The sequence below is a fragment of the Zonotrichia leucophrys genome, chromosome 23, assembly GCF_028769735.1.
Source record: "Zonotrichia leucophrys gambelii isolate GWCS_2022_RI chromosome 23, RI_Zleu_2.0, whole genome shotgun sequence".
Classification (NCBI taxonomy): domain Eukaryota; kingdom Metazoa; phylum Chordata; class Aves; order Passeriformes; family Passerellidae; genus Zonotrichia; species Zonotrichia leucophrys.
The window spans coordinates 1,074,271-1,101,976 of NC_088192.1; the positions used below are offsets into that span (position 1 = coordinate 1,074,271).

The 27,706-nt window shown below is 51.2% G+C and overlaps 2 protein-coding genes across 4 annotated transcripts in view; both read right to left on the reverse strand.

Annotated features, from left to right (window-relative positions):
* Nucleotides 1-502: 502 nt before the first annotated feature.
* Nucleotides 503-12,994, reverse strand: NIPAL3 (NIPA like domain containing 3). Its single transcript, XM_064731334.1, has 11 exons — nucleotides 12,856-12,994; nucleotides 11,262-11,330; nucleotides 11,003-11,174; nucleotides 10,854-10,913; nucleotides 10,194-10,339; nucleotides 9,522-9,618; nucleotides 7,891-8,026; nucleotides 6,418-6,506; nucleotides 5,666-5,729; nucleotides 4,702-4,796; nucleotides 503-4,258 (listed from the first exon to the last, which is right to left on the reverse strand). Exons 1-11 carry the CDS (start codon nucleotides 12,952-12,954, stop codon nucleotides 4,059-4,061), a joined length of 1,227 nt encoding a protein of 408 aa, XP_064587404.1. The 5' UTR covers nucleotides 12,955-12,994; the 3' UTR covers nucleotides 503-4,058.
* Nucleotides 12,995-15,787: 2,793 nt separating this feature from the next.
* The window catches only part of GRHL3 (grainyhead like transcription factor 3), a 32,448-nt gene continuing 20,529 nt past the window's right edge, over nucleotides 15,788-27,706 (reverse strand). Inside the window, exons 16-19 of one of the 3 annotated variants that reach the window (XM_064731331.1) lie at nucleotides 25,163-26,765; nucleotides 19,905-19,984; nucleotides 18,614-18,805; nucleotides 17,667-17,884 (exon numbers count right to left, since the gene is read on the reverse strand). In XM_064731331.1, the coding sequence (XP_064587401.1) occupies nucleotides 26,651-26,765 (115 nt within the window). In that variant the 3' untranslated portion in view covers nucleotides 17,667-17,884; nucleotides 18,614-18,805; nucleotides 19,905-19,984; nucleotides 25,163-26,650. Of the gene's footprint in view, nucleotides 15,922-17,666; nucleotides 17,885-18,613; nucleotides 18,806-19,904; nucleotides 19,985-25,162; nucleotides 26,766-27,706 lie in introns of those variants that run through there. The other 2 variants (XM_064731333.1, XM_064731332.1) reach the window with 2 other exon arrangements.

Consider the following 27,706-nt stretch of genomic DNA (forward strand, 5'->3'; position numbering starts at 1 on the left):
GTCGATTAAGCCAAATTGCCACTTTTCTGTCCCCCAGACACTGCCCTGTGCCTGAGGGATGACACCTGCCACAGCTGCATTCCAGCTGTTCCCAGGGGGCTCTGATGTGTCAGAGAAGCTCCATTTCAGTAATAAACATCACTAAACAGGCCACCAAACATACAGTGAGTCTGGGTTGTGTCCCCACCTCTTTCTTTGGATCACAATGTCAAGCTCTTCAAAACATTAAATGTGAAATATTTTTTTCAAAGCCTTGTAAAAGGAAGTTTTAAAGGTAAATTGCACAATTCCTACAGCTGACCCCAACCCTGTGGAGACTCCTGTGAAACTGGGAGCATTAGTAATGCTGTAACAATCTGCATTTCACTTACAAGTGTCCTGTTAAAAACAGACAGAGAACTCTGTCAATATTCACTTTAGTACCTAAATCCTGTCAGCTTCTCCCAAGACATTTCTGGTCAATGACAGCTCTACCAGGAGCATGGAGCAAGCCAGAATTCCATAGGTTTTACCACAATCATTTATTCAAAGTTTGGTTTCATTTGTCTCACCTGAAAGACAAACAGAATTAAACAGACATGCAACACTGCCTGTGAAAAATGAAGCAGTTATCCTTTACAGTGCAAGAGTGTAAAGCTTGATTTATTTACACATTTTAAAGTGACAGGAGAACGTTGGAGGCAGATCATTTTATACATTCAGCTGTGCTCCACAGAGTGCAGTTACACATAAAACACACTGAGGATGTTTGAAGTGCTCTGGCCAGAGATGTCAGCTCACTGGTAAGGAAGGCAGGGATGAACCCAAGGAACCCAAGGATTTCTCCAGGTGCTGAGAAATCCCTTCCATTTGGAGTCTGGGGGTGCTGTGCCACGTGCAGGGTCCTGCATGAACCCTGCAGTGCTGACATTCACAGATCAGAGTGTGCTGGACAACACCTAAAGAATTTTTCACCCTGGAATGTGGCACAGGGCTCCTCTCCTTTAAACCTTGCTGTGCTGCTCTGCTGTAAATATTTGCTGCAGTCCCAGGCATGGCCACTGTCACCTCAGACTGACAAATATTCTGTGAAAAGCTCAGTGTGAGGGTGCAAAACCCTTCCTGTTGCAGCTTCTCTGGACTAGAAGGGAGGTGAGGAGTTTAATTCACTCCTGAAAGAGCACAGAAGTCCTTCAGTCAAGTTTAAACAACACACTTGGTTTCTCTGGGCCCTGCTCATGCCTTTTCTTAGGCTGAAGAGCAGAAAATAACAGTTTTTGGAAAACTGGGAGAAAAAGCAAGAAAGAGGAATATGCATAAAATAAAAAAAAAAAAACCCAAACAAACAAAATCAACCTTATTTTGAGATTCCAGTGTTGAACAGCAGCAGCAAAGAGGAGTGAGGTGCAGCCCCTCAGTCCTACCCCTACATCAGTGATGGAGCTGAGGCCCATGGCCAAGGAACAGCCCAGGCTCCACTGCTGTGGCACAGTGATCAGAAATATTGTGATTGATGTGCTGGAGAAACAGACACCACCTCCAGTGGAGGCCTTTGGCAGGGAAGTTTCCAGAAGCAAACAAAGGAAGATTTCCCTGTGGCTGCAGGTAAAGGGAACTGTCATTATTAAGTAGAATTATTTGAGCACACAGAGCCTGTGTAAATAAAACATGGTTATGTAAAGCTTTGGATTTAGAATCTTTGCAAAGAAAGGGCCAAAGCCACACAATAGCACAAAAGCTCAGCTCGTGGCTGGGAGCAGTTTCACTCAGAGAAGGGCTGAGGGCTCTGTGAAGGGAACAAGGGCTCAGGAGAATTGGGGAGTTTACAGCAAAACCAGCCCTGAACAGGAGGCACAGCCACAGCTCTGTCCCCTGGCTCTGTGTCCATCTCTCAGGGCTGTGCTGAGGAGGAAAACCCAACCCCAAATCCAGGGCTGCCAAGTCTGTGCTGGGTTTAATCACTGCTGAGAGCTGGGACCATCACTGATCTGGGTGTCAGCAGCCATTTAGGCCCTTCTGAATTATTTCCCACCACTCAATTAAGCACAGAGAATATTGCCATGGAACAAGTGTGTGGTGGCACAGCTTGTTTTCAGACACTGTGTTCTGTGGCTGCAGAACCAACGGGTCACAACAGGTTGATGAAATGGGAAGAGATAAGGAAAGGCAGCATTCCTGTGCCCTTCCCATGCAGCCTCATTGTGCATTGTTAATGAACAAAAGCTGCCCATAAATTCACCAACAATCCATGGCCACATCCAAAGGCACTCAATCAGTGTCACTGCACCCCAGCAGATGAATGCTCTGGCAGCAGGAGCCCATTAACATCCTTATCTTGCTTAATCACAAATCAAGGATTGAGGGTGAAAGCAAAGCTGTCATTTCTTGAGGTTTCCCAAGTTGCAGTGCAGGGGATGCCACTGATAAGATCTGAACTGTGCCCAGCTGGTGAAGGAACCCGGGTACAGCCCCAGGGCACCTCCCCTGGCAGGGGAAGGTTATTTCTCTAAGCTGCACAAAAATGCCAGAGCAATCCAAAGCATGCCCAGATTGAATCAGTCTGGCAAAGCAAACAAATGCAAAGGAACAGTTCTGTTGTCATTTACAACAACAAGAACCTGGAATAATCATGTGCAGGTCAGGGGAGTTGTTGGGAATTTCTGGCAGTGGGAACAGAAACTGGCCATGAGTCAATTTAACAAATAAAAATAAAAATAAATAAATGCAGAAAGCCACTATTCCAAATCTAAGATAATCCCAAACTGCCTGGTATGGGGGAATCACTTAAATATACACAGAACATGAGCACTATTCCTTCCAAATAAAGTTCCAGGGATCTGGAGACTCCACTGTGCAGACAGCCCAGACCACACTGAGTGGACTTAAAATTCAGTTTCTCAGAAAAAAACCCCCAATTTTAGAGCAGCCAGTGCTATCAAAGTGCAGGATAAGCAGTGAATGTTGTACTTTCTCCTCAAGTGACAGTTCCCCATTGTCCCCCCGGGTCCATTCTCCCTCAGTATCAGCTCCTGGCCATCTCCTGGAAGCTGGGAAGATAAATATCAAAGTACACAAAGCTCCATTATCCTCACGGGCCTCAGTGAGTGCTGGGCAACTTCTCTCCTTGGGTCATCCACAGTAGTAGACAAGTATTGGTTTTCCTTTTTTTAAAAAGAAAGAAAAAGGGGGAGGACCCCAGCTTACATCACCTAAACTGAGCTTTTAACTAAGGAACTTCAACACCTTTAAGAGTTGGGACTACTAAAATTGGAAATCCTGTCTCAATCAGAAAGAAAATAAATAAACATGATAAAGAATTCAGATTTTGTCCAAAATTACATCAATTCCCAACAGATACAGTCACATCATTCTCATTTCTCCTTGTCCTCATCCTTTATAGTGCTCCCTCTGCACCATTTAATCCAACTTGAAGCTCCTGCTATGAAATCAGAAAACTGGCAAATAATCTTTGTTGTAAGCCATATAATCCAGTGGTGCTCTAAAAACAACCCCCATCCTCAGTGCTTGTGTTCAACACCAGAACAGAAGTGCCCAGAATTGGTGTTTTGAGGGGATAAATGCTCACTCTCACCAGTCCTGCTGCTCTAAAGACACAGCGAGTTCCAGTGGTGGTGCTTCCAAACAATTCCATTTATTGCTGTGTCAGGGGAGCTCCATGGTCACACCAGGACTTGGAGCCTTCCTGGAAATCTGTCACAGTCCCTGTAAAGCAAAGATGAAATCCTGTCCTCCCCTCTCTGTGAGCAGCTCCTGCAAACTTGTCTGGAGATGAAAGCACTCCCAGCAGGGCTGCAAACTGCACAGTCACTGGCACAGCATCTCCTCTGCCATCAGTTCCATCACTGCACACTCCCAGTGCAATGCCATGCAGAACTGGGAGCTGCTTCCTGCCAAGTGCTTTCAACTTCCCACCTAGCAAAAGTTGTTGATTTTAATAATCAGCCTGGAAAGTTCAGCTCGAGACGAGCTTAAAACTCCTCTCAAGGTCGGCTTTACGCTCGCTTCTATTTGAACAGGTAAATAAGGAAAGGTCCAAGTGCTGAGTCCTTGAAGGTCACTCACTCCTTCTTGCTGTGCTCCAGCACCCTGTAGGGAGGGGCAGGGCCGCCCCTGGGCCCGTGCTGCTCCTGCACGATGGGCAGCGTGGCTGGGGTGTAGATCTCTGGCATGCTGTCGTTGTTCTCCAGGGCGCCGTAGGAGAAGGAGGCTTTGAGGTCAGGCTGCACTGCAATCCCTTTGTCGTGCATGTTCTGCATGCCTGCAGGAGCAGAGGCACACATTAGGCACAAAAGTGCATTTTTGCTGCTCTCTGCTCAGCCAGGAAATGAGCAGTCCCTGAGGCTCATCAGCTGCTACATCAAAGAGGGTTTGTGCTCAGCACTGCAGCAGCTGATGAGAAATAAGGTCCCAGTGAATGAGGGATGGCTCTCAGTTATCCAGCAAGTGCTGCAGATCTTTCTTACAGCTCACCAGAGAGCTTAGCTCTGCTTCCCAAAGGAGATTTCTGCTCCTCTACCTCACTGCTGAGCCATCCCCAAACATCAGTTCTTCCTGCTGGACCCAGCCCCATCCCAAGCACGTGTTCAGACCAGTTCAAATTCAGATAACAACTGTGTGACCCACCCAACCCTGAGCCAAAGCCTGAGCCCTCCCTGTGCAGCCCAGCTCCCTAACAGGGTGATAAACCCTGGGCTTGGTCACCTGGCATGGCATCCATTGAGATGTAGGGCTCGAAGGGGACAGGCTTCTTCCTATTCCTGGTGATCAGGAACACTCCCAGGAATGCTATGAGGCACCTGAGGGAGGAGAAGGGGTCACTGAGATGCCTGGCAAGGCAGAGCACACAATATTTATTCCCTGTGGCTCCCCACAGAACTCAGAGCTGCAGTTCAGGCCCTGCCAAGGCAGAATTGCAGGGCACTGTCCCAGCTGAGCCCCCTGAGCAGCCCTGGAACACCCCCAGCAACCAGCACAGCTTCACCTTTATCAAACACAAAAAGTTTCCATGTTAATTAATTAATTAACCTTGGCTAACTGCAGGGGCAAGGAAGCATAGCAACATTTGGTTTTGCTTTGATGGGATTCCAGGATTCAGCAGCCTGACCTTTCCAAGGCTCCCTGTAAACACAGCAACAACCACGGACCTGCATTGTCACAGAGCAAGGTGCAGCTCAGAACAATCATCTCCCAATGCTTTGGGGATTTTTTTCTGTACTTATCTAAAAGCCATTTGAGAATGTCTCCTGATTATGGAGAGCTAATTACACCAAAACACTGAGTTACACAGGAAACGTTTCACTGATCACATCTGCATTGTGCCTTCTCCATGCTCTAAAAACTCCAGAAGTCAGGCACAGTTCAGGGAAGGTGCAAAATCTGCAAGAAGGTTCCCAGAGAGAGACTTTGGGTTATTTTACAATTCATGAGCAGGCAGCTTGAAAACCAAGCCATATGCTGAGCACCCCAGCTGATCCCCAGGATTTAGTGATTAATTGTTGTGTAATTGTGCATTACCAAGGGTTACACAATTTTTTCCAAACACAACACTGAGCTCTAAGGGCCACTCTCTGCTCTGACAAAGAGGCATTTTAAAACAGATTTGCATTTTTAAAATTTGAGCCACATGAAGCAACAGTTTCCTGTCAAGGAAACCTGGAGCACTTACCCCAGTGCAAACATACAAATGTGGAGAACATCTTCACCCATGAAGTCCAGGTAAAAAGTTGCTCCTTAAAAAGGAAATAATTCAATTACATCTTCCCAATTCCACCTTCAGCCAGGATTCCTATTTTTATAGCCAGCACCTTTGTTTATTTAATCATCTGAAAATAGGTGTCCTGATTTCTATTTTAACACAAATTATTGACAAATCTTTTCGAGTTTCACTACCAAAATAGTTCTGCTGGTGTCACTAACAGAGATATAAATGAACCTGTGCAGCAAAAACAAGAGGGACTATTTTGGAATGATGAAACAAATTGGATTTAACTATAAAAAGATGCAAACTCTTGACCCCAAACAACAACAAAGAGCTCCAAATTCTAGAAGTGTCCTGGGTGGCAGCAGGACACACGTTCTGCCTCCTGCTCTTTGCATTTTTAATGTAAAGAAAATAAAGTAAAAAATAAATAACAAGGAAACATTTCACCTGCACATCTAGAAACACATATTGAATGAGGAACAGTCTCAAACAAATTCCCCTGCACTTTAAACAAAATGACAGCACTGAACAGAAAATGTTAACAGTCTACTGGGATAATTCCCATTTTTAAAAAGGAAAAAAAAAACCAAACAAAGCCAGTGCAGATGAGAGATGACAAAAAAATAAGAGTCATCATATTGCTGAGTATTCACCTTCTTCAGGAGGATTATTTCCCAAAAGCTTTTGCCCTTTTTCAGAAAGGTCTGTGCAGTTACCTGCTGAGATTGCTGCTGTGGTGGAGAGGATGTAGCCAATGCTGGAGATCTGAGCTGAGTCATAGAGCTGGGAGGCCTGAGCTAAAAACCTGCAACACAATCACAGGCACAGGGGCTGATTGGGATGATCCTTTTTTGGAAACACCTTTCAAAAGTGATGCATAAATTTAAGGAAATTCATTCTTTTTCTCACTGAACAGCAGCAGCAGCAAGCCTTGGAAAGAATAAAAGGACAGAAGAGGGAGGTTTGTGGCTGCACTGAAATTACTGCCCCAACCTCAGGGCCAGAGTGTCCTGTCGGATCTCAAGATCTCAGTCCTGAGATGCTGAGCCTCCGAGACCCTTAGGGGTCTCGGGACTCCTGGAATGTTGCCAGAAGTGTCTGGTGGCAGGACTTTGACCCTACACGGGAGACGACACCTTTATGAAGATAAGAGGGCCTCACCGGGGTGAAGGGTGGAAAGATTAGCTAATTAGAGGGTGAGACACAGGGTTTAAGATTTCTGTACAGGGGGGTTTAGAGGAGTAAGATGGAGGAATTGGGGTGTGTCCTGTCCTCCTCCTTCTTCCTCCTCTCCTCCATCTTCTTTGGCCACGGTGGCACCTTTCTATTGGTTATTACTAAGAGTACACCGAGTTATAAGAATAGATGGTATTGGGGAAAAATGATAAATATTGTACACGTAGCAAAGGGTATAAAGATACGTGGCTGCCTGGGAGAGGGTGGACAGTGTGCCCATGGCTGACTGCTGAGCGGATCTCTGCTGGCTGAGAGAACATCTTTTAGATAAACAATTAATAAACATAAAACCAGAAAGAAGAACTGAAGCCTCTTCTCGTCCTTTGATACGCGGGCTGCCCCAAGGCCACCTCCGGGCCACCTCCGGGCCACCTCCGGGCCTCCCAGGCCCCTCAAACAGCCGAGATAGCCCGGACAGTGTCCCTCATATTTTGGGAAGCCTTTTATCCCTGCTGCTAGCAGCTTTTTATGTTATTGCAAGTACAAAGGGGAAAAACCCCTAAAAATAGACACATTTTCAACAACACTGATCCTGCACTTTGATTTTAGCCAGCCCAGATACTGCATTTGATTGGCCACCATTTCAGCCCTAAAACTGTTTAGCAAACACTTGAATGGTGGCATTAAAACATTTTTATGTTATTGCAAGTACAAAGGGGAAAAACCCCTAAAAATAGACACATTTTCAACAACACTGATCCTGCACTTTGATTTTAGCCAGTGCAGATACTTCATTTGACTGGCCACCATTTCAGTTCTAAAATTGTTTGGCAAACACTTGAATGGTGGCATTAAAACCACCTGGCAGTGGAAAAGCAAAGACCCCCCCAGGCCCCTGGGACAGATCACAGGAAAGAATGGAGAATTCCCCTAGATTTTAATGGTATTTTTGGCATGGTACAAAGAGCCCCTGCCCCACACCCCACAGAGTGCAGAGAGAGAGGAGTCCTTACGTGGCCTGGTAGATGGCAGTGGCAGCCATGCACACCAACATGATGTAGAAGATGGGGGAGTCCAACTGCAGGGTGCCCTGGATGGACACCAGGATCATCCCAGCCACTGCCTTCACTGTCACCACCGTCATGGAACCTGGGGGGCACCACACTCACCTGGGGCAGCACCCCAAACCCACAGCACCCCAAAACCCCAGCACCCCAAAAACCCCAGCATCCCAAAAACCCAGCACCCCCCAAAACCCCCAGCACCCCAAAAACCCCAGCACCCCAAAAACCCCAGCACCCCAAAAACCCCAGCACCCCAAAAACCCCCAGCACCCCCCAAAACCTGCCCCTCCTCCTGCCAGGCCAGACCAGCTCTGCCCACTCCATCCCCACAAACCCACCACAGCAACCTCCAATAAATCACTGAACCCTTCTCCAGCTACAGAACTGGGAGCATTTACTGTGATGGTGTTCACAGGGGTCTGAGGATGAGGGAAGAGATGAGGATCTGGCTCCATGTTTCAGAAGGCTGATTTATTATTTTATGATATATATTATATTAAAACTATACTAAAAGAATAGAAGAAAGGATTTCAGCAGAAGGCTGGCTAAGAATAGAGTAGCAAAGAATGATAACAGAGGTTTGTGGCTCAGACTCTCTGTCCGAGCCAGCTGACTGTGATTGGCCATTCATTAGAAACAATTAACATGAGACCAATCCCAGATTCACTGTTGCATTCCACAGCAGCAGATAATCATTGTTTACATTTTGTTCCTGAGGCTTCTCAGCTTCTCAGGAGGAAAAATCCTAAGGAAAGGATTTTTCAGAAAATATCATAGCTACACATTTACTGGTGCTGTCAGTGTGTAAAGAGTGTTCTGCAATTACAGGATGGGAGGATAAAATTTTCCATTTGGTTTGGTTCATAAAGCCAAAGAGGTGTCCAAAACAAGAATCAGGAAGAATTTTCCTCTCTTGAAAGTTGGGCCATTCAGAATTAGGGCAGTTGCTTTGTAATTCATGGGCCCTGTGAGACACCACTGAAATCCAACCCAAACAACACAAAAAACCAAAAAAGAGTAAAAGAAAAGACACTGCAGGAACTGAAGGTGCATAAACAAAAATTGAGGACTGTGACATAGAGTTCAGCATGGCAGACTTGCCATTACTCATCCTTTTTAAAGTTGAATTGATTATAGTTTCCATTTTAAAGAAGTATGAAATGTGTAAATCCAAAATGACTGCAGGATATCAGAATCACCAGGGATTCTTTCACAGGGACAAGCTGGGGTGGCAGAGGATTCCTCATTTCTTTAACAGAGCTAAGACAATCCTTGTAGGTCAAATCCTCCCTTTCACCCTCTGGCTCAGCCTCCTCACACACTGAATGCCTCCCTTTGTGTGCCCAGATTAAAATTAAGAACATTCATAAATAACCTGCACTTTCTGTGCTTGGCAGATTATTTGCCTGATGGGGAATAAACCTTAATTGTTCAAAGGTTCTTTGCAAAGATTCTAAATATCAGCTTCAGGAACATTTCTGGAGGAAATTATTGCATTTCATGGCATTAATTAAATCAATATAATCCCCTGCATGCCTCAATTTACTGATAAAAGATCTTACAAGTGCATATCAACTTACCCAGCAAAGCCACCAGCAGAAGAATAATGACAATGTAGTTTGCATTTCTCTCCTTGTAAAAATACAGGAGCAGACAGAACACAATGATCTCCACAAGCTACAAGAGAGAGAAATGAGAATATCAGAGATGCAGAGCACACGGGGTTGGCTGTAAATGAGATTCTGAGCCAATCAAACATTAAATAGGGCAAATCAAAGGGAAATGGGGATCCCACACAATGACAGACCAAATTCAGCATCATCTCAGATTCCAGCAGCTGCTGGCAGAACAGGAAACACAGGGCACTTCTGGTGCTGGATTTATGGTGAAGCAGCTGATCAGTCCTGACTGAATATTCCCAGGGGAGATCTCAGTCTGCTTTCTGCACTGAGCTCCCACAAGTGATCCCTGGGGCAATGCCAGCATTGTCTTCCTTAGAACACAAATTTCATGGGGTTTTCAATAAGAGATTTGTGGGCCCAGAGAAAGTCAGTGTGGAAAAAGCCCAGATTCAGGCATCAGTAAATTTTCTGTCAAAGACATTTAATCCTACAGAATTCAGAGAAACAAAAGGAGCTGTGCATGTGTGTGACACCTGGAAAAGCTGGCCCAGGTTTGGGAGTGAACACAGGGAACAACCAGGAAAAATAATGCTGGAAATGAAGCTGCCCCCACCCTCCACGGCCCCTCACCATGTAGAGCAGGAATGGCCAGCTCACTAAATGCCTGGTGATGTTTTCTGCTGTCATCTTCTCGTGGCTGTTGGGTCCAAATGTCACCAGCAGGTAAGTGCCAACAACTGCCAGGCCACAGCCCACGAAGGACAGCACGTAGCGCCCTGGGGCAGCACGGGACAGGAGAGCACAGCGTTAATGAGGGGGTGGGATGCGTGTAATTAATGAATTAATGCCACAGCACCATCACTGGCTGTTCCTCTGGGTGCCCTTCCTGCCCCACCTCCAAAATCTTGCAGCCACCAGGGAGTGGGAGCTGAGACAAAGTTGGGAGCAGGTGGCATCTGCTGAATAAATCCAGCTGCAAGGTCTGTGATCCTGCCTGGCACTGCCCACAGCCCTTTGCCACCTCTGCACACACCTCCATGTGCATGGAATTCACCCCCTTGTGCCTGTGCTGCAGCTTCAGCCTGCTTCTAAATGCTGTGGGGTTCAGGGGATTTGGCACAAGCCAGGGAAAAGATCTCCACTTGTAATAAACAGTGGAGGAGATGACACATTTCATCCAAGAGGTGCTAATGAGACCTTGCCAGCCCTGTAATTATAATTCCTGAGGGCCCATGCTGTGTGATGAACTGTAAACACAGAGGAGAAATGAAAAGGAACTGTGGAACTTACTCAAGAATTCCTTGGGCTTCCATTTTTCTTTAATAAATATAATTCCTATGATTGCACTAGCTGTGAAAAAAAAAGAAAAGGAGAGAGAAACAGTGAATTGTGGAGTGAGGAATCTCCCAGAGAACACACTGAGGCTCCTTGCTCCTTACCCACTACAGACACGGCACTGAGGGGCACAATCAGCGAGAGCGGAGCGAAGGCGTAGGAGCAGAACACCCCCAGCTCCCCCAGCAGCAGCAGCACGAACCCACTCCACCAGGTCTTGGTTCTGAAGTAGGCCCGGGGGTCCTTGGAGCCTGCCAGCCTGATGTGGCTGTATTTCTGGGCAGGAACACAGAAACAAAGCAGCTCTGTCACGCTGGGTTGGTTATTTCAGTGCAGGGGCAGGGTTTGCTCCAGGGCACTCACCTGCAGGTTGAGGGCAATGCTGCTGACAAGGTGCCCAAAAATAGCCAGGAGTGCCCCAATCAAGTTCTCCTGCAAAACCAAGGGAACACGCAATTATTGACAATTATCAAATTCAGCCAAGGAAGCCAGAGGGGTTTGCACACCCTGGAGAGCAGATTTAAACCATTCCTGAATGGTGGGATAGCCTGGCATGGAAGGGACCTGCAAAGGTCACTGGGTCCAGCACCCAGCTGCCAATAAAAGCTGTTTATCTCCCTCCCTTCCTGCTGCTCTGGGGCACCTCAGGTAAGTGCTGTGCCTGTGCTCCAGACCTGTGAACCCAGGTGCAAGATAAGACCCAACAGCCACTTTCTCCAAGAGATTTCAATTAGTTTGCAGTTTCTCAGAGAGGAGGAAGATAAGGCTAAAAAAGCCCCACACCATCACTCATTCTTGCCTCTGAAAAACTCATTTATGAGGATTTTATTGTCCTGGAATCCAGAGAATGGATCAGGAACCTCTGCTTCCCAACTATTTTGCTCTTCTCCACTTGTGACAGCTGCTGGTTCAGTCACTGCTTCAGCCATGTGATGAGGAAGCCAAATGATCACAGATTTTAATCTGCTTTTTGAATAAACCAGTTATTCCCAAAGTCACAGGAGACTGCTGACAGCTCCCAACCTCTTCTGCACTGGCATTCAAAGCTCAGCAACAATTCTCACGCTCTGAAGCCGGGATTTGAAATGAAGAAAGGATGGAAAGCAGGCTGAGTCACAAAGGAGATGCAGAGGAGGACTGAAGGGAAGACCTGAGGCCACCAAACATTTGTGTGCTCCCAAAAGTGCCTAACCCTCATTCAATGTCATCAGCAGTGTTCTGCAGCCCAGCCCTTACTTGCACTGCTTTGGGATAACCCAGCTCACATTCAGATGTGAACAGGAATAAACGGACCGATCTTGATTTTCTCACCCATAGAAGAACTTCCAGATTTCAAATTCGTAGCAGCAGAACAAAAACCTCTTTATCAGAATGCACAAAAAGAAGATTGACTCACAAAAAGAGCTTCACTCAAAAGCACCTGAGAGGTTCCCAGGACAGAGAGAGAAGGTGGCAGAGGATGTCACTGTGTGACACAGAGCAGAGCTCTCTGGGCTGTGACAAGGGCCCAGGACTGTGGAATCAAAGGAAAATAAAACCCCTTTTAGCTGAGATTCTCTGAGCACCTGCAGAATCAAGGATTCAGAGGGAATTTATCTGCTCCCAGCTGGGGAACAAGGAGGAATTACAGCCCCATGTCCCAGCCTCTGCTGTGGGCTCAGCCCTGAAATTCAAACACCTGAACACAGAGAGCACAGCAGAACCTCTGCTCTGGCACTGCTGCACGGCTGAAAGCACCTGTGGGAATCTCTGCACCCAAACACCTCCACACCCTCCTGCAGCTCCTCTGCTCTGCACACACAGAATTAATTCCTCTGTCACTCAGATACGGCACCCCAGGCATGGCTGGTACAGAGACAGAGCCCTTTCTGCAGGAAACAACCCCAAAGCAGCACCATTATCCCTCACTCAGGAACCAGGGCCTCAGGGATGGAAACCCGAGGGGAGGGAAGCTGACCTTGTAGGAGAAGGAGTCTGTGTGTGGCTGCACAGACACTGCTGCCGTGGCCAACGGGAGCTGCTGCAGCTGCAGGCTGGGGCTGTTTCCTCCTTCCATTCTGGGGGTTTTCTTTGTTTTTCAGCTTTCTAGATGCTGGAAGTTCTCTTTAAAGAAAAATATTGGACTCTGCTGGGACCAAGGTTTGGTACTGCTCCCTGCCATCCATCCTGTTTCCTTGCCAAGTTCAGGGAAGCACAAACAAGTCAGTGAAGCAGCTGGGTTGTTTTCCTTCACGATGAATCTAAGGGGAAAAAAAGAAATAAACCCCAAAGAATTAGAACAAATAAATCAGTGGTCCAAAAGCTGCAATGAAGGATAGGCCACGGAAATGCCCCTGGAATCAAGCTCACAGCTGCACATAGAAAAGAAAAGCAGATTTTAAATGTCTTCTTAGAAAGCCTTGGACAGAAACTCACAGACTGCTTTTCAAGCTCTTGTGACCTGGCTGGGCCCCAGGGGTGACACACTCAGCTGGCATTTAACAGCATCACAAAGGCTCCCAAGTCCTCCGAGCTCTGCCTTTCATGTCCCTCCTCCCCGCAGCTCCTTCCTCCGAGCCCCGGGTCCCGGGGCCGAGCCTGCTGCAGGTGTGTGGGGAGCAGCGGCCCCGGGCACCGCGGGCAGCCCCAGCGCGGGCACAGCAGCCACGGAAGGGCAAAGCCGCCCATGGTGAGGGGACGGGGCAGCAAATCCCGCTCGCACCGCCAGCGACCCTGCCCGGGCAGCGCCGAGCGCGGGACAGCCCCGGGCCGGGACACGGGGTGTGCCACCGAACCCTCCGGTGCGCGGCCCCGCCGCTGTCCCGCCGCTCACCGGCCCCGGCACTCACCGGCCCTGCAGCTGACCCAGCCCGGTCCCACCGCTGACCCCGGCACCCACCAGCCCCGCCGCGGACCCCGGCCCGGCCCCGGCCTCCAACTCCGGCTCCCGGTCGAGCGCCGCTTCCTGCCTGGCCCATCCGATTGGTCTCCAACACTGTCAATCAAAGACCCGGCCCCAAGGTGAGGACGAGGATTGGCTACCGCGCGAAGGCGGGGTCTAGTCCAGCCTATGGGCGCAAGGCCTTGAGGGGCCGGGCGGAAGAAGCTGCGTTCCGCCGCTCGGTTGGGGCGGGACGAGGCGGTCCCGCGGGCCCTGCCCGGGGCGCTCCCCAGCCCAGAGCTGCAGGGACAGCCGCAGCCCCGCGCCTTCCCCCACTTTGCCCCGGTGAGACCCGTTCCTCCCGCCTTCCCCGCGTGCTCGGCTGCCGGTAACGCGAACAGCAGCCGGAGCCTCCTTAAGGCGCATGCGCAAAGCTCCTCCGCCGAGCCACCTTAAACCAGGAGCCGTTGCGGTGAGAGCTCGCCTGTGATTGGGCGGCTGCTCAAAGTAACAAGCACGGTGATTGGATGAGAGCTGAGGCGGCTGTTGTCTCGGTAACCGGCTGTCCGCATTCCCGGGGCCGCTGAGGGCCGGGGATGAACGGGCAGGAACGGGCGGGTACAAACCACACACCGCACACCGCCCCTGAGCAGGGTCAGGGATCCCCCTCGGTGCCCCCCGCGCCGCCTCAGCCGCTCAGGTACCCACCCGCCGTTCCCAGCGCGCCCCGCGCCGCCTCACCTGGGCGGGGCTGGGCGGTGAGGCGACGTCCGGTGGCGCCTCAGGTGAGGCCCTGGCGGGCTCCCCCTCATCCCTGCCCTGGGCTCCCCGAGCCATCGCCCCGAGTCCCGGTTCTCTCAATGCAGCCAGCAAAGGCCATGGCTGCCCTGGGCCAGCTCTGCAGCCTCGGCCCTGCTGCACGTTCCGAGCCGGGACTGAGCTTAGAAACAAAATCCCGGCTGTGCCGAGTCGTGACACTGAACGCGAGGGCTGTGACCGGATCCCCGCCCTTCCAGCTCAGCAGAGCACGAGGTACCTCTGGCACAACAGCACCGCTTGGTGCCATGTCCCGAAAATAAACAGCACTTACCACAGTGATGGGTGAAAACATCAACCACGCCAAGGTTTTTCACTCAAAGCACAAACAAGCTTCATTTCTGGAGCAAATCAAGGGGTATCTGGAATTATTTATAGCCACAGTGGGTTAGAGGAGTTCCAGGTCCACAATTCCTTCTCTTGGGGATAAACCAGTGCAAGGGAATAAGAAATTCAATCAAAGAAAGCATTCACCAACAGCAGTGTTTCCAAAAGTATTTTTAAATAAACCAGGGAAATGAAATGCAGGAGTGACTGCTGTTTTCTGGCAGGAATGCTGCATTAATGTTGCATTTGCCTTTATCTTACACATCCCATTTCAAAGGACAGCTGCTGTTGTGCTCACGTTTCCTCCATCTCCATATTCAGTGTTGTTATCCTTGGCTGTTCTTAGGTTTCAAGATTTCCTTATAAACCCTGCAGGAAAGGGATCTCAAACTGGGAAAATAAAAAAAAAAAGATATTTAAGTCTCAATCAAAGGAATTTCAGTATAACCAAAAATGTTTGAAGTTTTTGAGAGGGTTTTTTTCACCATGGGTCAAGATCAAAGGCACGGGGGGCTTGGGCTTTGTGCCAAGGTCTCTGAGCCCCCCGGGCAGGGGCAGAGCCAGAGGAATTCCCTGGGTCCCTGTCCTTGCTGCCCTTCCCGCGGCCCCCAGGTTTTCGGGAATTCCATCCGCCCTCACTCACCAGCAGAGGGAAGCAGAAGGATGCGTTAAAGCCGCAGCGCTTTCCCAGGCAGCGCTCGCAGGTGCCAAGGGCCTCCTGGGCCTCCGGGATGCGCCTTCCCAGCTGCTTCCTCAGCTGGGGGATGGAGGATGCCCTTCCACAGCCTCCCCCTGGCTGGGGACTACGTGGTAACCCCAGAACTCCCAAAATTACCTACAGGAAGGGTTTCTGAAACTCGGTACCGGGTATGTAAAGTAGGTACATCAAGGAGGTGTTTGGCATCTTCCCCTCTTTCTTCTCCTGCCTTTAGCATCTTCTCTTTCTTCTCCTTGCTTTGATCTCTTGCTCCTCGCTTGTCTCTCCCATCTCGGTGACATCAGGAGTGCATTATCTCAGGGCTGAATAACAGCAATCAAGGACGTAAAGGACAAAAAAAGATGAGGGGAAAATGATCAAGGTGGAGAAGTTGCTTAAAGACTTTGTGTAGGCGCCATGAGTCTGCCTGGTCAGCTTCCAGCAGAGCCAGCTGACCTGCTGCTGAGCTGTGACTAAAGCAGAGCAGGCAGAGTCTGCAGGGAGCTCCTCAAAGCACTCCCTTCCCTTTGAGAATTTCCTGCTTGAAGGGCACAGTGGGCAGCAGGCCAAACCACAAACGACACAAGGGCTTGGCTGCTTCTCTCCTGGGCTTTATCCCTGGAGAGGAGTTCCTGCAGCAGGTCACCAGGGGAGGCACTGAGACACCAACCCCAGGACTTTGGGGCTGCTGCCTTGGTTCCCCCAGCTGAAGGGCTTGGCTGTGTCCCCTCGGCCATTCTGGAGCACATTCCCTGGGTCAGGGATAAATGCCAGCACAGGAAGTTACCCACTTGTAATTGAGGCAGTGCAAGGAGCTTATTTGTCTCTCAGTGCCTGACCTGGAACACCCAAGAGGTGACTTGACCCACTTGTGTCACTCTGCCCGTTCACCCCTGCAGGACCCAGCCACTGGGGCTGGGAGCTGCTGCTGGGTTTCCCTTGCATCACCCAAACACAATTCCTGGCACTCTGAGGCGTGCAGGAGCTGAAACCCAAGGGTGTGGAGGTGCCTGTCTCCAGTTCCCCTCAGCAGCACTGGGTGGTGATGGATGTGCCAAAGCCAGAGCTGGGTCATGGAGGGGAGAAGGGCTCAGAGCCTTTCCCAGCACGTGCTGCCCAGCAGGAGCTGCCCTGGCTGCCCAGGATTGCCTGGCAGCACCAGGGCACAAGGAGCTTGCAGATGCAGTTTTTTATCAGCTGCTCTGGAAACCTGCTGCAATTTTAATAATCAGCTCCAGCAGAATTGGGCAGGTCCTGCTTCCCTCAGCACAACCCCACTGGCCACGGGGCACGGGCTGGACAGCCTGGAGCACATGGCAGGGCCACGTGGAGAGGGACCCCGTGGGCAGGGCACTGCAGGCTCTCTTCTTCTGCTTCTGCTGGTTGATAAGGAACAGCTGGCTCAGGATCCTGAGCCCTCAGACCACATCTTCAGAAATCTCCTGTCATTTTGGAGCAGCCCAAGTCAGAGCAGCTCTGCTGAAATTCACAGAGTTGCAGCACACACCTCAAATTCTGAGCTGTCCTGAAGCGTTTTCCTACAAAGAAAAATAAGTGGAAAAGAGGATTTGTGCTGAGCTGCTTGGTAACTCGAGGGGTATTTTACAGGAAAGGCTGAATCCACCAGCAGACTGATTCCTTGGGCTCTGATTCTTTGCAGAGCTCTCCCAGTTTTCATGGAGTGGCCCATATTTGGGTTTGTTATTTTTAGCACCACAGTAGCACCGTTCACTTGTCCGTGCATGCAGGCAGGAACAGCTCAGCTGAGGCAGGAAAAGGGAGCAGGAGGAGTTCCCTGTGATCTCACTGTAAATCAGCAGCTTCTGCAGCAGCCAGCACTGCCTGCCCTCCCTGCCACTCTTCCCTCAGCCTTTAGTAAGGCCAAGCAGAGCAGGAGCCTCCATTCCCCTCCCAGCCGTTCCTGGTTGTTCCTTGAGGGGTTTGAGTCATTCCAGGGCTGCTGCTGCTGTGGCCAAGCACAGGTTCCATCTGCATGGGGGTTTTAATCTGCCCTTGGCTCATCCATTCCCCTTCTTTGAGCCTGCCTTCTTCCCTGCTCCTGCCAAACAGTTAAATCCCTTCATCCTCGTGTCTGTATGAGTGCAGTCATGCTCCAACTGCTTCATTTGCTCCTCAGCTGCCATTGCCTCGTTCTTCAATTCCAGGCCTTCCCTTTCTCTGCCTCCTGTGCCATTCAGGGAGGGGACATGGGATCACTGCCAGAATCCAGCTCTCAAGTCACCAGAACAGGAACCAAGGCACCTCCAGAGTGGTTTCCATTGGTAACTGGCAGACAAGACAATTAATGAAGTTCACACAATGTTCCTAAAGACCAGGAACTTCAGCTCTTCCCATCCTACACCCTGGAATAATTTCACATTTGTGTTAGTACAAAGTTGTTCTTTTATCTTCCATGGTCCCAGACCTTCCAGTTCCCACTGGGATTGGCAGGAGCAGGACATGAAGGGCATTCAGCCTTCTTGGGACCACATCTGAAAAGCTGGAGGGATCACGTACAACACCGGCAGGGCTGCATTTATTTGGCTCTATAAATAGAATCCTGCCCAGTCCTCTTTTTGAAAAGCCCAGGAAAAGAAGGGAGGCAGGGAAGGTGTGGTACTGCAAATAAAGCATTCTGCCCACATGCTGCATTAATTAGGCCCAGCTCAGAAGTTACAGGTGGGATTTGAGATGTGCTCTGGCTCCCAGTCTATACAAATTGCCCTGTAGACAGCAGAGAAATTTGATCTTCCCCATCCCCAGAATCACTCAGCTTTCCATGCAACAGGAGGCTTGCATTAAAGGATTAACATTTTGAAACTCTGAAGGCACCTACCTCGATGCACAGTTAAAATTAAAGCATGAAATTTGTGTGACTTGGAAAGCAAAACAGGAAATACAATAATAGCAGCACTGGTGCTGCTGGAATGGTGGGTTTGGTTCTGGCCAGCCTAACTCTGAAAAAGGCACTGGCAGGTGACACCTGGTGGCACTGCTGGGCTCAGGGGGTCTCACCTGGTGGCACTGCTGGGAGCTGTGTCAGTTCCTGAGCTCAGCACCTGCCTTCAGGTTGAGTTCCTCAAGTCCTGCTGATTCACCCTTGTGCAAGTCACTTAACTGTTCTGTGCCTGCTGCCCAGCCCTGCAGGTGCCCGGGCTGCACAGGGTGTTGTCAGCCCTCATCCACAGGAATTCGGAGATGTGGGAGCTGTTAACAGAGCACCCAGTGTCATCAGCCATTATCAGATGTTTATAATAACACACACACACCTCCTGGGCTGCTCTGTCCCTGTCGTGGTGGCTTGCTGTAGCTCGGATTGCTTTGGGATTTTGTTCTTTCCAGAGGGAGTTTTTGAGTTTTTCCCCGGTTTGGAGCCATTCCCCAGTGAGCTGTGCCCCCTCAGAGTGCTCCTGGAGCAGCCCCATGCCCTGTGCTGAGCAGACTCCAGAATATGTGATGACTTTGCAGAGCTGTTAGCACCAGTGAACACACAGCTTAATCAGCTTAATAAGCTGCCACTCATCAGCTGAGACACCTGAACTGCCTGCAAGCACGCTGCTGAAGCAATGCAAGCTTTCACAGTCACTGGATGGTGTTTGTACATCAGCAGGGGTGTTTGAGGTGCTTTCCCTGCCAGTCTGGGTGTGCAGAGAGCACAGGGAGCAGTGCTGGGCCTCAGTCCTGCTCACCCCCAGCCCCTGCTCTGGCACTCTGAGCAGTGACTCAGGCTCAGCACCTGCCCCAGCATGTCTGCGTTGATTAAACTGCTTTGCAGGCCATAATTATTTTCTCTATCATGGTATAATGGCTCTGCATCGTATTAATTTTAACATTGTAAGAATTTGCTTCTGGGAACGGCCTTCTTGAATTAATCACTGACTCATGATTTACTGGGGGAGATAATATCTAACCTACAAGAGGCAGAACAGGAAACTATCTATTTAAAAGATGGCAGTGGCTGATAATTTATGGCTATAGACAAAGAGATATCTCAGAAGAAGAAGGTGGACAGATCCTGCAGTTTCGTGGTCACTGCTCTCACTCAGCAAAAAGGAGCTTTTGTGTAGTCACTGGATCTGTTTTTGAGTGACAGCTTAAAACTGAGGGGGAAGAAAAGGAGTGAGAAACAAGGAAAGTGTCCAAGCAGACCTCAGAGCCATCCTCAGCTCTGGGACCAAACCCTGTATCTCAGCAAAGGCAGTTCAACATCTCAGCATGTCACCAGCTTGCCATAGGAAACAAGGAGGAAAAAGGGAAAAGGCATCATCTTGTTGTGTCTGAATCTGTAATACAGGAGTTTTCTTACCTCTCTCCTCTCCAGCTTGAACTGGACACTCCCACATCCCTGATGAGGCCTGGCCATCAGGTGTTTCCTCTCATCACAGCCTGTTAGGAAAGTCAACAATAAAAGCTTTAAATCCTAGAGGAGCTTGCAGGAGGTAAAGCTTCATCCTGGCAATCTGAAGGATTTTGTCCCATGTCACTGTGATCTGTTCTGTGATTTGGGGTAACTCACACAGCCCTTGGCACCACAGATTCCTGAAATTCCTCTCCTGGAATTCCGGGGCCCTGAACAAAATCAGACACATGGAGATGATGGAGGATTGTGGACACAGCAGCCACCCAGAGACATTTCCTGCCAGTGCCAGGTCCTGGGCAGTCACAGAGAGCTCAAAGCTCTCCCAGATTTTGGTGTGAGAGCTGCTGGCAGCTGTAACCTGGCTTTGAAATGTGGCTTTGCCTTTGTTGGTCATCACCCACAGGTAAAGGCAATTCAAAGGCATCCCCAAGCCCTTTTTCCTTCTGAAACTCACCATTTCTGCAAGCAAAGCAACACCTCTTTGCCCTGGCAGTGTTTGTAGCCCGAACCACAAGAGGAGTTAATTTGGAAAAATTTGGGAAATGGCTTTGTCCATGTCTGTGATGCTGGAGCTGGGAGGGAGGATGGTGCTGCTGACCTTGGCTCTGCTCCCCCATGGAGCTCCTTCACACACAGAGCCAGAGCTTCTTAGGCTTGTTGGGGTGACTGGGAAGGTACCTTTGAACCTCTGCTGGGAGAACCATCCAGAAACCACCCCGGGACTTTGGAGTAGCTGTAGGGAATCACCAGAACACCCCACAACACTGGAAATGCCACAGACTTGAGGAGAAGCCACACTGGTGCATAATGCACCAAGCTTCAAAAGATCTCCTGGCCCTTTGCCCCTGAGGGTGAGGGCACAGAGTTTATCTGGGAGCTCTCATTCCTGTTTGATTCCCTGGAATTGCTAATGGTGCTTTTGTTCCTGGGCTCAGGACTGAGTTCAGTGTTGCCTTATCAGTGTCCCCGGAAATCAGCTCTGCCCAGCACCTTTCCAGTCCAGTCCAGCAGCAGCTCCCCCATGGTCCTGTCACACTGGTTCTTTTCCTTTTCACATTCCCTGCTGGATGCACTCTCCTTCCCCAGTGCCTGGTATTTACATCCCTTTCCTGTTTGTCTTGTAGGTCATCCCAACATGGATTCCCTCACCAAGGGAATAACATCTTCCAGTCAAAGGCTTCCCACCTAACAGGGAACAAGGAATTGACTCCAGATTTATTCCAGAGTCTGCAGCCTTAGGGAAGCAAAGAAAACTCCTTCCAGGTGAGTGCAGCCTGGAAAACACCTCACTGCCATGGGATACATGAAAACCCATCACAGGAGGGTGAGCCCAGAGTGTCCTGGTCCAGAGGGGATGGCTGCTGTCCCCAGGAAGTGGCTGGGAGGTGGCAGTGCCTGGAAGGGCAGTGTGGGCTGGGAACAGCCTGGAGCAGTGGATCAGGGGCCCTTTATCAGCTGATCTCCCAGACATTTACAAACAGTAATTAAACCTGCACCACCCTGGGATGTGGGGGCCACTTCTTATCCCCATGGCATGGAGCAAGAACCAGAGCACACCTGACCTGGAAAAAGATTCCTCACATCCCAAGCAGAGCCTTTGGGCTGGTTTTGTGCCTGAGCTCTCCCCAGAGGAACACTGAGGATAAAGACCCAAATGTGGGGACCCTGGGGCAGGAGTGGGGAGGGACACTGCTGTGTGCACAGCACCCCGGGGCAGCTGATGGATAAAAGCTGGCCATTTCCCCTGGCCATTTCCCCAGCTGGGAATGAGAGCTGGAGAGAGGCTCACTGTAGCAGTGCTTCCCTGGGAGCCACAACTGCCATTCCCAGCTATTCCATCCTGCCACCTCTCCAGAGGGATGAAAAGGCATGAACAGAAACTCCCTTCTCCCAAGCCCTCCCACCCCTTGGGATCCTCATGGGAAGGCAAATAAATCCATCAGCAGATCGTTCAAAAACATTTATTGTCACCACACAGTGACGTTGCAGGCCTGAGATTAAGATCATCAATAAATTCCTGACCGTGGAAAAGAATGAGCCCATGAGAAAGCCCAGGGCTCTCCTTACCCAACAGGGAAATCTTTACTACATCTCTCAGCAGCTGGATCTTCTATCAGGGGTTTGGGGAAAAGGAAGCTGGGAGGGAAGCAATGCCAGCAGGGATTTGATAAGGACAGAGGGCTGGAGGAAAGGGCAAATTAAATATGAGGAGGGAAGATCCCCAGGCTGTTATCAGAAAACACACAAACACTCCACACCCAGCTGCTGGGTTAGCGCCTGCTCCCTCTGCTGTGGGACAGCAGCAGGGACTCCCAGCGGGGCTCCTTTGGCATCCCTGTCCTGTTCCAGCCTGGGGAGAGGGGAGCACCAGGTCTGTGCAGGGCTGGACCATGGCAAATCCATGGATTTTACAATAAACACCACAGGCTGTCCAGAGCCCTTCCATCTCCCAAAGATTTTGGCTTAGAAGGATTAAGCATCACCCCAAGGGCCACACAGCACCTCTGGAGTCCTCACTGCCAGCTCCTTGTCCAGCTTGGCTGGTTCATATTTTACAATATTATTTTTAAAGGTAAGGTTGAAAAAATAAAAGCGTGTTTGCAGTGTAAAGGCCATTAAAGCATCACTGACTGTCAGGGCTTTGGACAAACAGGTTCTGTGAGTTCTGTGTGTGTAAAACTCACATCACTGACTGTTGGTACAACACATTCCAGCTGCAGAATTCCTCTCTTTGATGGGAAGAGGGGAGCACTTGCAGGGGACAGGGTGGGGGCACAGAGCAGCATCAGAACCCCCAGCATCTCTTTGCCTTCCTCACCCAAAGCTGAGTGAAATGGGAGAAGAAGCACATCCTGCAGCTTGGAATCAATTTGCTGCTGGGGAAGCCAGAGGAGGGACCCACCTCAGAGAGGAATGGGTTAAACACAGCCCCCAGGCAGAGCAGGGCGCAGGGTGCCCACCCTGACAGCAGCACTGGTGAGGCAGAGGCAGACACAGCCACAAACCCATCTCTGCCCCTTCGTCCCTGCCCGGATCCTGCCCGGGCTGGGGGCAGAGCCCGCTCCTGCGGGGCGGAGCTGTGGGGCCGCGCAGGATCCCTGCGTGCCCGCTGGCTCCTTGTGCCAGGCTCAGCCAACAGGATTTGTGCGGTGCCACACGGGTGCATGAGCACCCAGAGCTGCTCCGGGCTGTGCCCCAAAGAGCAGAGCCACAGCGAGGCACAATCACAGTCAGTCAGGCAGGGGCTGACACAGCAGCAGCTTTACCAAAGGCTGGTTATTCAGCAGTTCATGCCTGGGCTCAGCATTCCCAGCGCTCCCAGCCAAAAGTGCAGCTCACTGAGGTAAATCCCAAATCTGTGAGCGCTGAGCTCTGGTTCTGTGCCCACTTTCCAGCTGATGGTCCCAGGCCATTCCCACAGCTCTGGGGGTTCTAGTGCCCAGCTCACCCAGAATTTAATTCTATAAATCCAAGGCACTACCTGGGGAAACAAATGAGAGCTGGGGGAGCCCTCAGCAGGTTCCTTAAAGCTCTGCACACTCACAACCAGATGCAGGCAGGGTTTGACTTCCCTGACTTTAATCCTCCCCTGCCATGCCCAGCACAGCACAGGGCAGCTCCGGACACGTGTGTGGGTGTCCTAACAAAACACAGGATGCTGTTTTTCCTTCACAGCCCTGCAGAGCCACACCACACAGCGAGCTCCTCGGCTGCCTGCCTGATGATGCAAGCAGTGAATAAGCACGAATAAAGACACAGAAACTGGGTGTTGTTTGTAGAAGTGAGGAGCAGAGCCCTCCACCCAGCACTGGGGATACCAGAGCTCTTGCACAACTCAGCTCTCACTGCTGCTCCTTTTCATGCATCTCTGTCTCTGTGGGCACTGGGGAAGTTTTCCTTCCTCCCCAGTGGGATGCCAGAGTGGGATTCCTGTGTCAGGATTTCCCTGGGACTCAGCTCACCGTGAGCAGGCCTGTGCTGGCCTGCCAGGGCTGGCTCACAGGCAGCTAATTAGTGCTACTCAGTTCTAAGAATTGGGAGATGATCATTAACTAAAATTGGTTTGAAAGCTTCCAGTTTGTAGATGTTGAGTAATTAAAACAAGCAATGGGCTCCTCTGTGTTTTCCTGAGAGCTGCCAGTGCTGGAGGCTGGGGAGTCAGGGAGAGGGGCAGGGGCAGATGCTGCTGGCCAGGGACGGGCACGGGGGTCTGTCACCCCCCCTGTGCCACCCCCGACCAGCCCAGGTGAGCTCAGAGCACAGAGCAGCTCCCGAGGGAGCCCTGAGCGATCCCTCGCTGCTTTCACACGACCTTTGGTGCTCGGGGTGAAATTCGCCTTCATCGCTCCTATCTCAATCTTCAAAAGGAGCTGGTGGGCTCCGGGCAAGGAGTCAGGAATGCTCTCACATATTTGGGAGCTCTGCTTTGCGCAACCTCCCAGCAACTCGCCTTGGCTGGAAGGGATGAGCGATACTGAGGGAGTCAGCAAAACACCCACCTGGCCGGGCAGGGCTGGGGACTCTGCCCCGGCAGCGCTTCCCGGCCCGCAGCCGGCACCGGCCCGGCACGGCCCGACCCGCACGGAAACACTGCCGGCTCTGCCCCCAGCCCGCCCCAGAGGGAGTCACTGTCCCAGTGCACACCCAGGGGGCTGCAGCCCCTGCAAAACCCAGGAGGGGTTTGTGGGACAGGGAGCCCCAAAACATCCAGCAAAATTCATCCTTGTTCTGCTGGGAACACAGAGTTCCACCTGAGATGGCTCTTGCTGCTGTAAATCAGGAGTGGTGCTGCTGGGGGAACTGAGGCTCACACGGGTGAATGTTTGTCTGGCAGGAAGATCAGACTTTGAGAGCAACTCACTGAGGGGTGAGAGGTCCCCAAACCCCAACTCTGCGTGCACACAACAGCCCAGGGCTGCCCCCACACTCCCCTGGCACAGCAGGGCACAGGGGACCTGCAGCTTCCAGCTGCTGACACCGAGCACTGGGGGATTCCTGGTGGGACTGGTCTGAACTGGAGCTGAAACTCCTCTGCAGGAGGACTCAGAATCAACACTGAATCAGAGCCATCCTGCTGAAGAAGGAGTTTGTGATCTGAAGGGAAGGAGTGCTGGAGAGATCCCAAAGGCTGATAAACCTGCAGCTTATCTGTGTTTCATCTCAGAGGCCATCCTCAAACAGTACTGAAGTAATCCAAAACTCACCAAGCTGACACATTCCAGCATTTCCAACTCCCCTTCCCAGGGCTCTTTCTTTCCTCCCCACTCACAGGCCTCAGGTACATCTTTACCACAGCCAGGAAAAGCAGAGGATGAAGAAGAGGGAGGAGGAAAGGCCCTGGTTTTCATTGGTCAGAGGATTAATTAGAAAATGCAGGGCTCCCCTTGGCATCTGATGAGCTCAATGGGAAGCAGCTTGAGGCAGTTTGAGCACAGGGACCCAGTCCCAGCTGGTGACACAGCTGGACACGGTGGCTGCAGAGGGGACAGACCTTGGCCAAAACCACCCTGGAGCCCTCTGGTGCCTCTGGGGTCACCTCCCTGCCCTGGCTCCTGGCCAGCCCATCCCAACCCCAGAGCTGGGGGAAATGCTTCATTTTCAGTCCTTGAGCCTTTATTAGTACAGAATATCCAAAACAACACAACCAACAACACAGTTACAAAAGGAGTTCACGGAGAAATGTGAAGCAGCCTGTGTTTGAAATGCTCTGTGTCACATACTGAGTCCAGTATAAAACAATGCATATTTATACACATATAAAATACAAAAGGAACAACACAGAAATGTATCAACAGGGGTTGTGGAGGCCTCCGTGGTATTTACAGTCAGAGATGTGCAGGGAGGGTGTTCAGCAGGCAGTGTCCATTCGGCTGGGGCTGCAGCTGGGAGGGTCTCTGTGCCACAGGGGAGCTCAGAGCTCAGAGCAGGCTCTGCCCTGCTGGGGAAGCTCTGCAGGGGCTGTGGGGAGGCCAGGCCTGGGCTGGCATCACTCCCTGCCAGGCCTGGCTGCCATCACTCCCTGCCAGGGCCTGGCCTGCCATCACTCCCTGCCAGGCCTGGGCTGCCATCACTCCCTGCCAGACCTGGCTGCCATCACTCCCTGCCAGGGCCTGGCCTGCCATCACTCCCTGCCAGGCCTGGCTGCCATCACTCCCTGCCAGGGCCTGGGTTGGCATCACTCCCTGCCAGGGCCTGGGCTGCCATCACTCCCTGCCAGGGCCTGGGCTGCCATCACTCCCTGCCAGGCCTGGGCTGCCATCACTCCCTGCCAGGCCTGGCTGCCATCACTCCCTGCCAGGGCCTGGGCTGCCATCACTCCCTGCCAGGCCTGGGCTGCCATCACTCCCTGCCAGGGCCTGGGCTGCCATCACTCCCTGCCAGGGCCACCAGCTCTGCTCCCTGCCCAGGCCTGGCAGTGTCACCTCGTGCGCCCAGCTCTGAAACGGCAGCTCAGGCCCGCTGCCAGAAGGGAATCAAATATAATAATAATAATAAAAAATAATAATAATAATAATAATAAAGTCAACAGAGCCAAGTTCCACGTTCACAGGATGATGTCACAGCAGTCTGTGGCCCGGCCCCGGGGCCGTGGGGTTCAAGTCAAGGCAACAAGAGCGGGCACAGGGCTGAGTTCTGTGGGGTCACACGTGCCAGCTCGGAGAGAAGTGCCAGGAAGTGCTGCCTGCAGCTCTTTAGAGCTCCTTGAGGATGATCTGGAACTTGTTCTCTGCCTCTACCATGTCCAGCAGAAAGGCCATGTGGTTGCTGTAGTGCTGGATGATGTTGTTGTCCATGTTCACCAGGATCCTGCAGAGAAGGAGAATGGCTGGGTCAGATGCAGCACATTGAAAGCAGTTCACCTTCCCCAGTCTGAGGGGCTCAGCCACTGTTAATGAATTAATTAAAGCCATGGCACAGGACAAGGGAAGATCCAGCACAGAACAGTCACCAGCCCTGGGAGCTGTGTCCTGGCACAGCCAGGAACTCCAGGGGCTGCTGGCACTGGGGGTCTGGCCCTGCCCAGTGCATTGGAATCCTCCTGGCTGCCCCAGCCCCAGCAGCACCCAAGCCCTGGCTCCAGCCCTGGCTCCAGCCCTGGCTCCAGCAGGTGCCCCATGGACTCTGTGGGCACCCAAAAGCTTCCCCAGCAGAGCTGGCCCCTCCATCTGTGCCTGCCCCAGAGCAGGGAGCCACAGAAGTCACCTGTGCCCCTCGTGCTGAGCCACCAACCATCCCAGGGATGCTGATCAGGAATCAGCCCTGGATTGTTCCTCCACACCAAACCTCACCAAGATCCAGAACTGCTCAGGATTGCTCCTGAGTCACCCTGGGACCGAGCTCGTGTGCTGAGCTCACCCCTGTGGCAGGGCCATGGCTGGGGCCTGGCAGTCCCACTGAGCTGCACTGGCTCTCACCTGATGGAGATCTGCCCCTCAAGCTGTAATTACCAGGGAAGATTGTTTAGGGTGGAGCAATAGGATAAAATTAACGAAAATTAAATCTGGGGGAGCAGGAAGCTGGGCCTGACCCTGCCACCAGCCTGAGTGCAGCTATCTCCAATCTCCCACACTTCAGGAGTAGCTGCTGGCATGGGTCACATCCAGCCTTCATTAAACCAGGTGTCAAAATTATTTATTTAATCTAATTTCCAGGTGTGGCCTTTCCTTTTCATGAGATACCTCTTTGCTCCTCCTGCCTGGTTTCCCTCTCAGTCATCACCAAACACTCACTGCTTATCAGATAAGGCA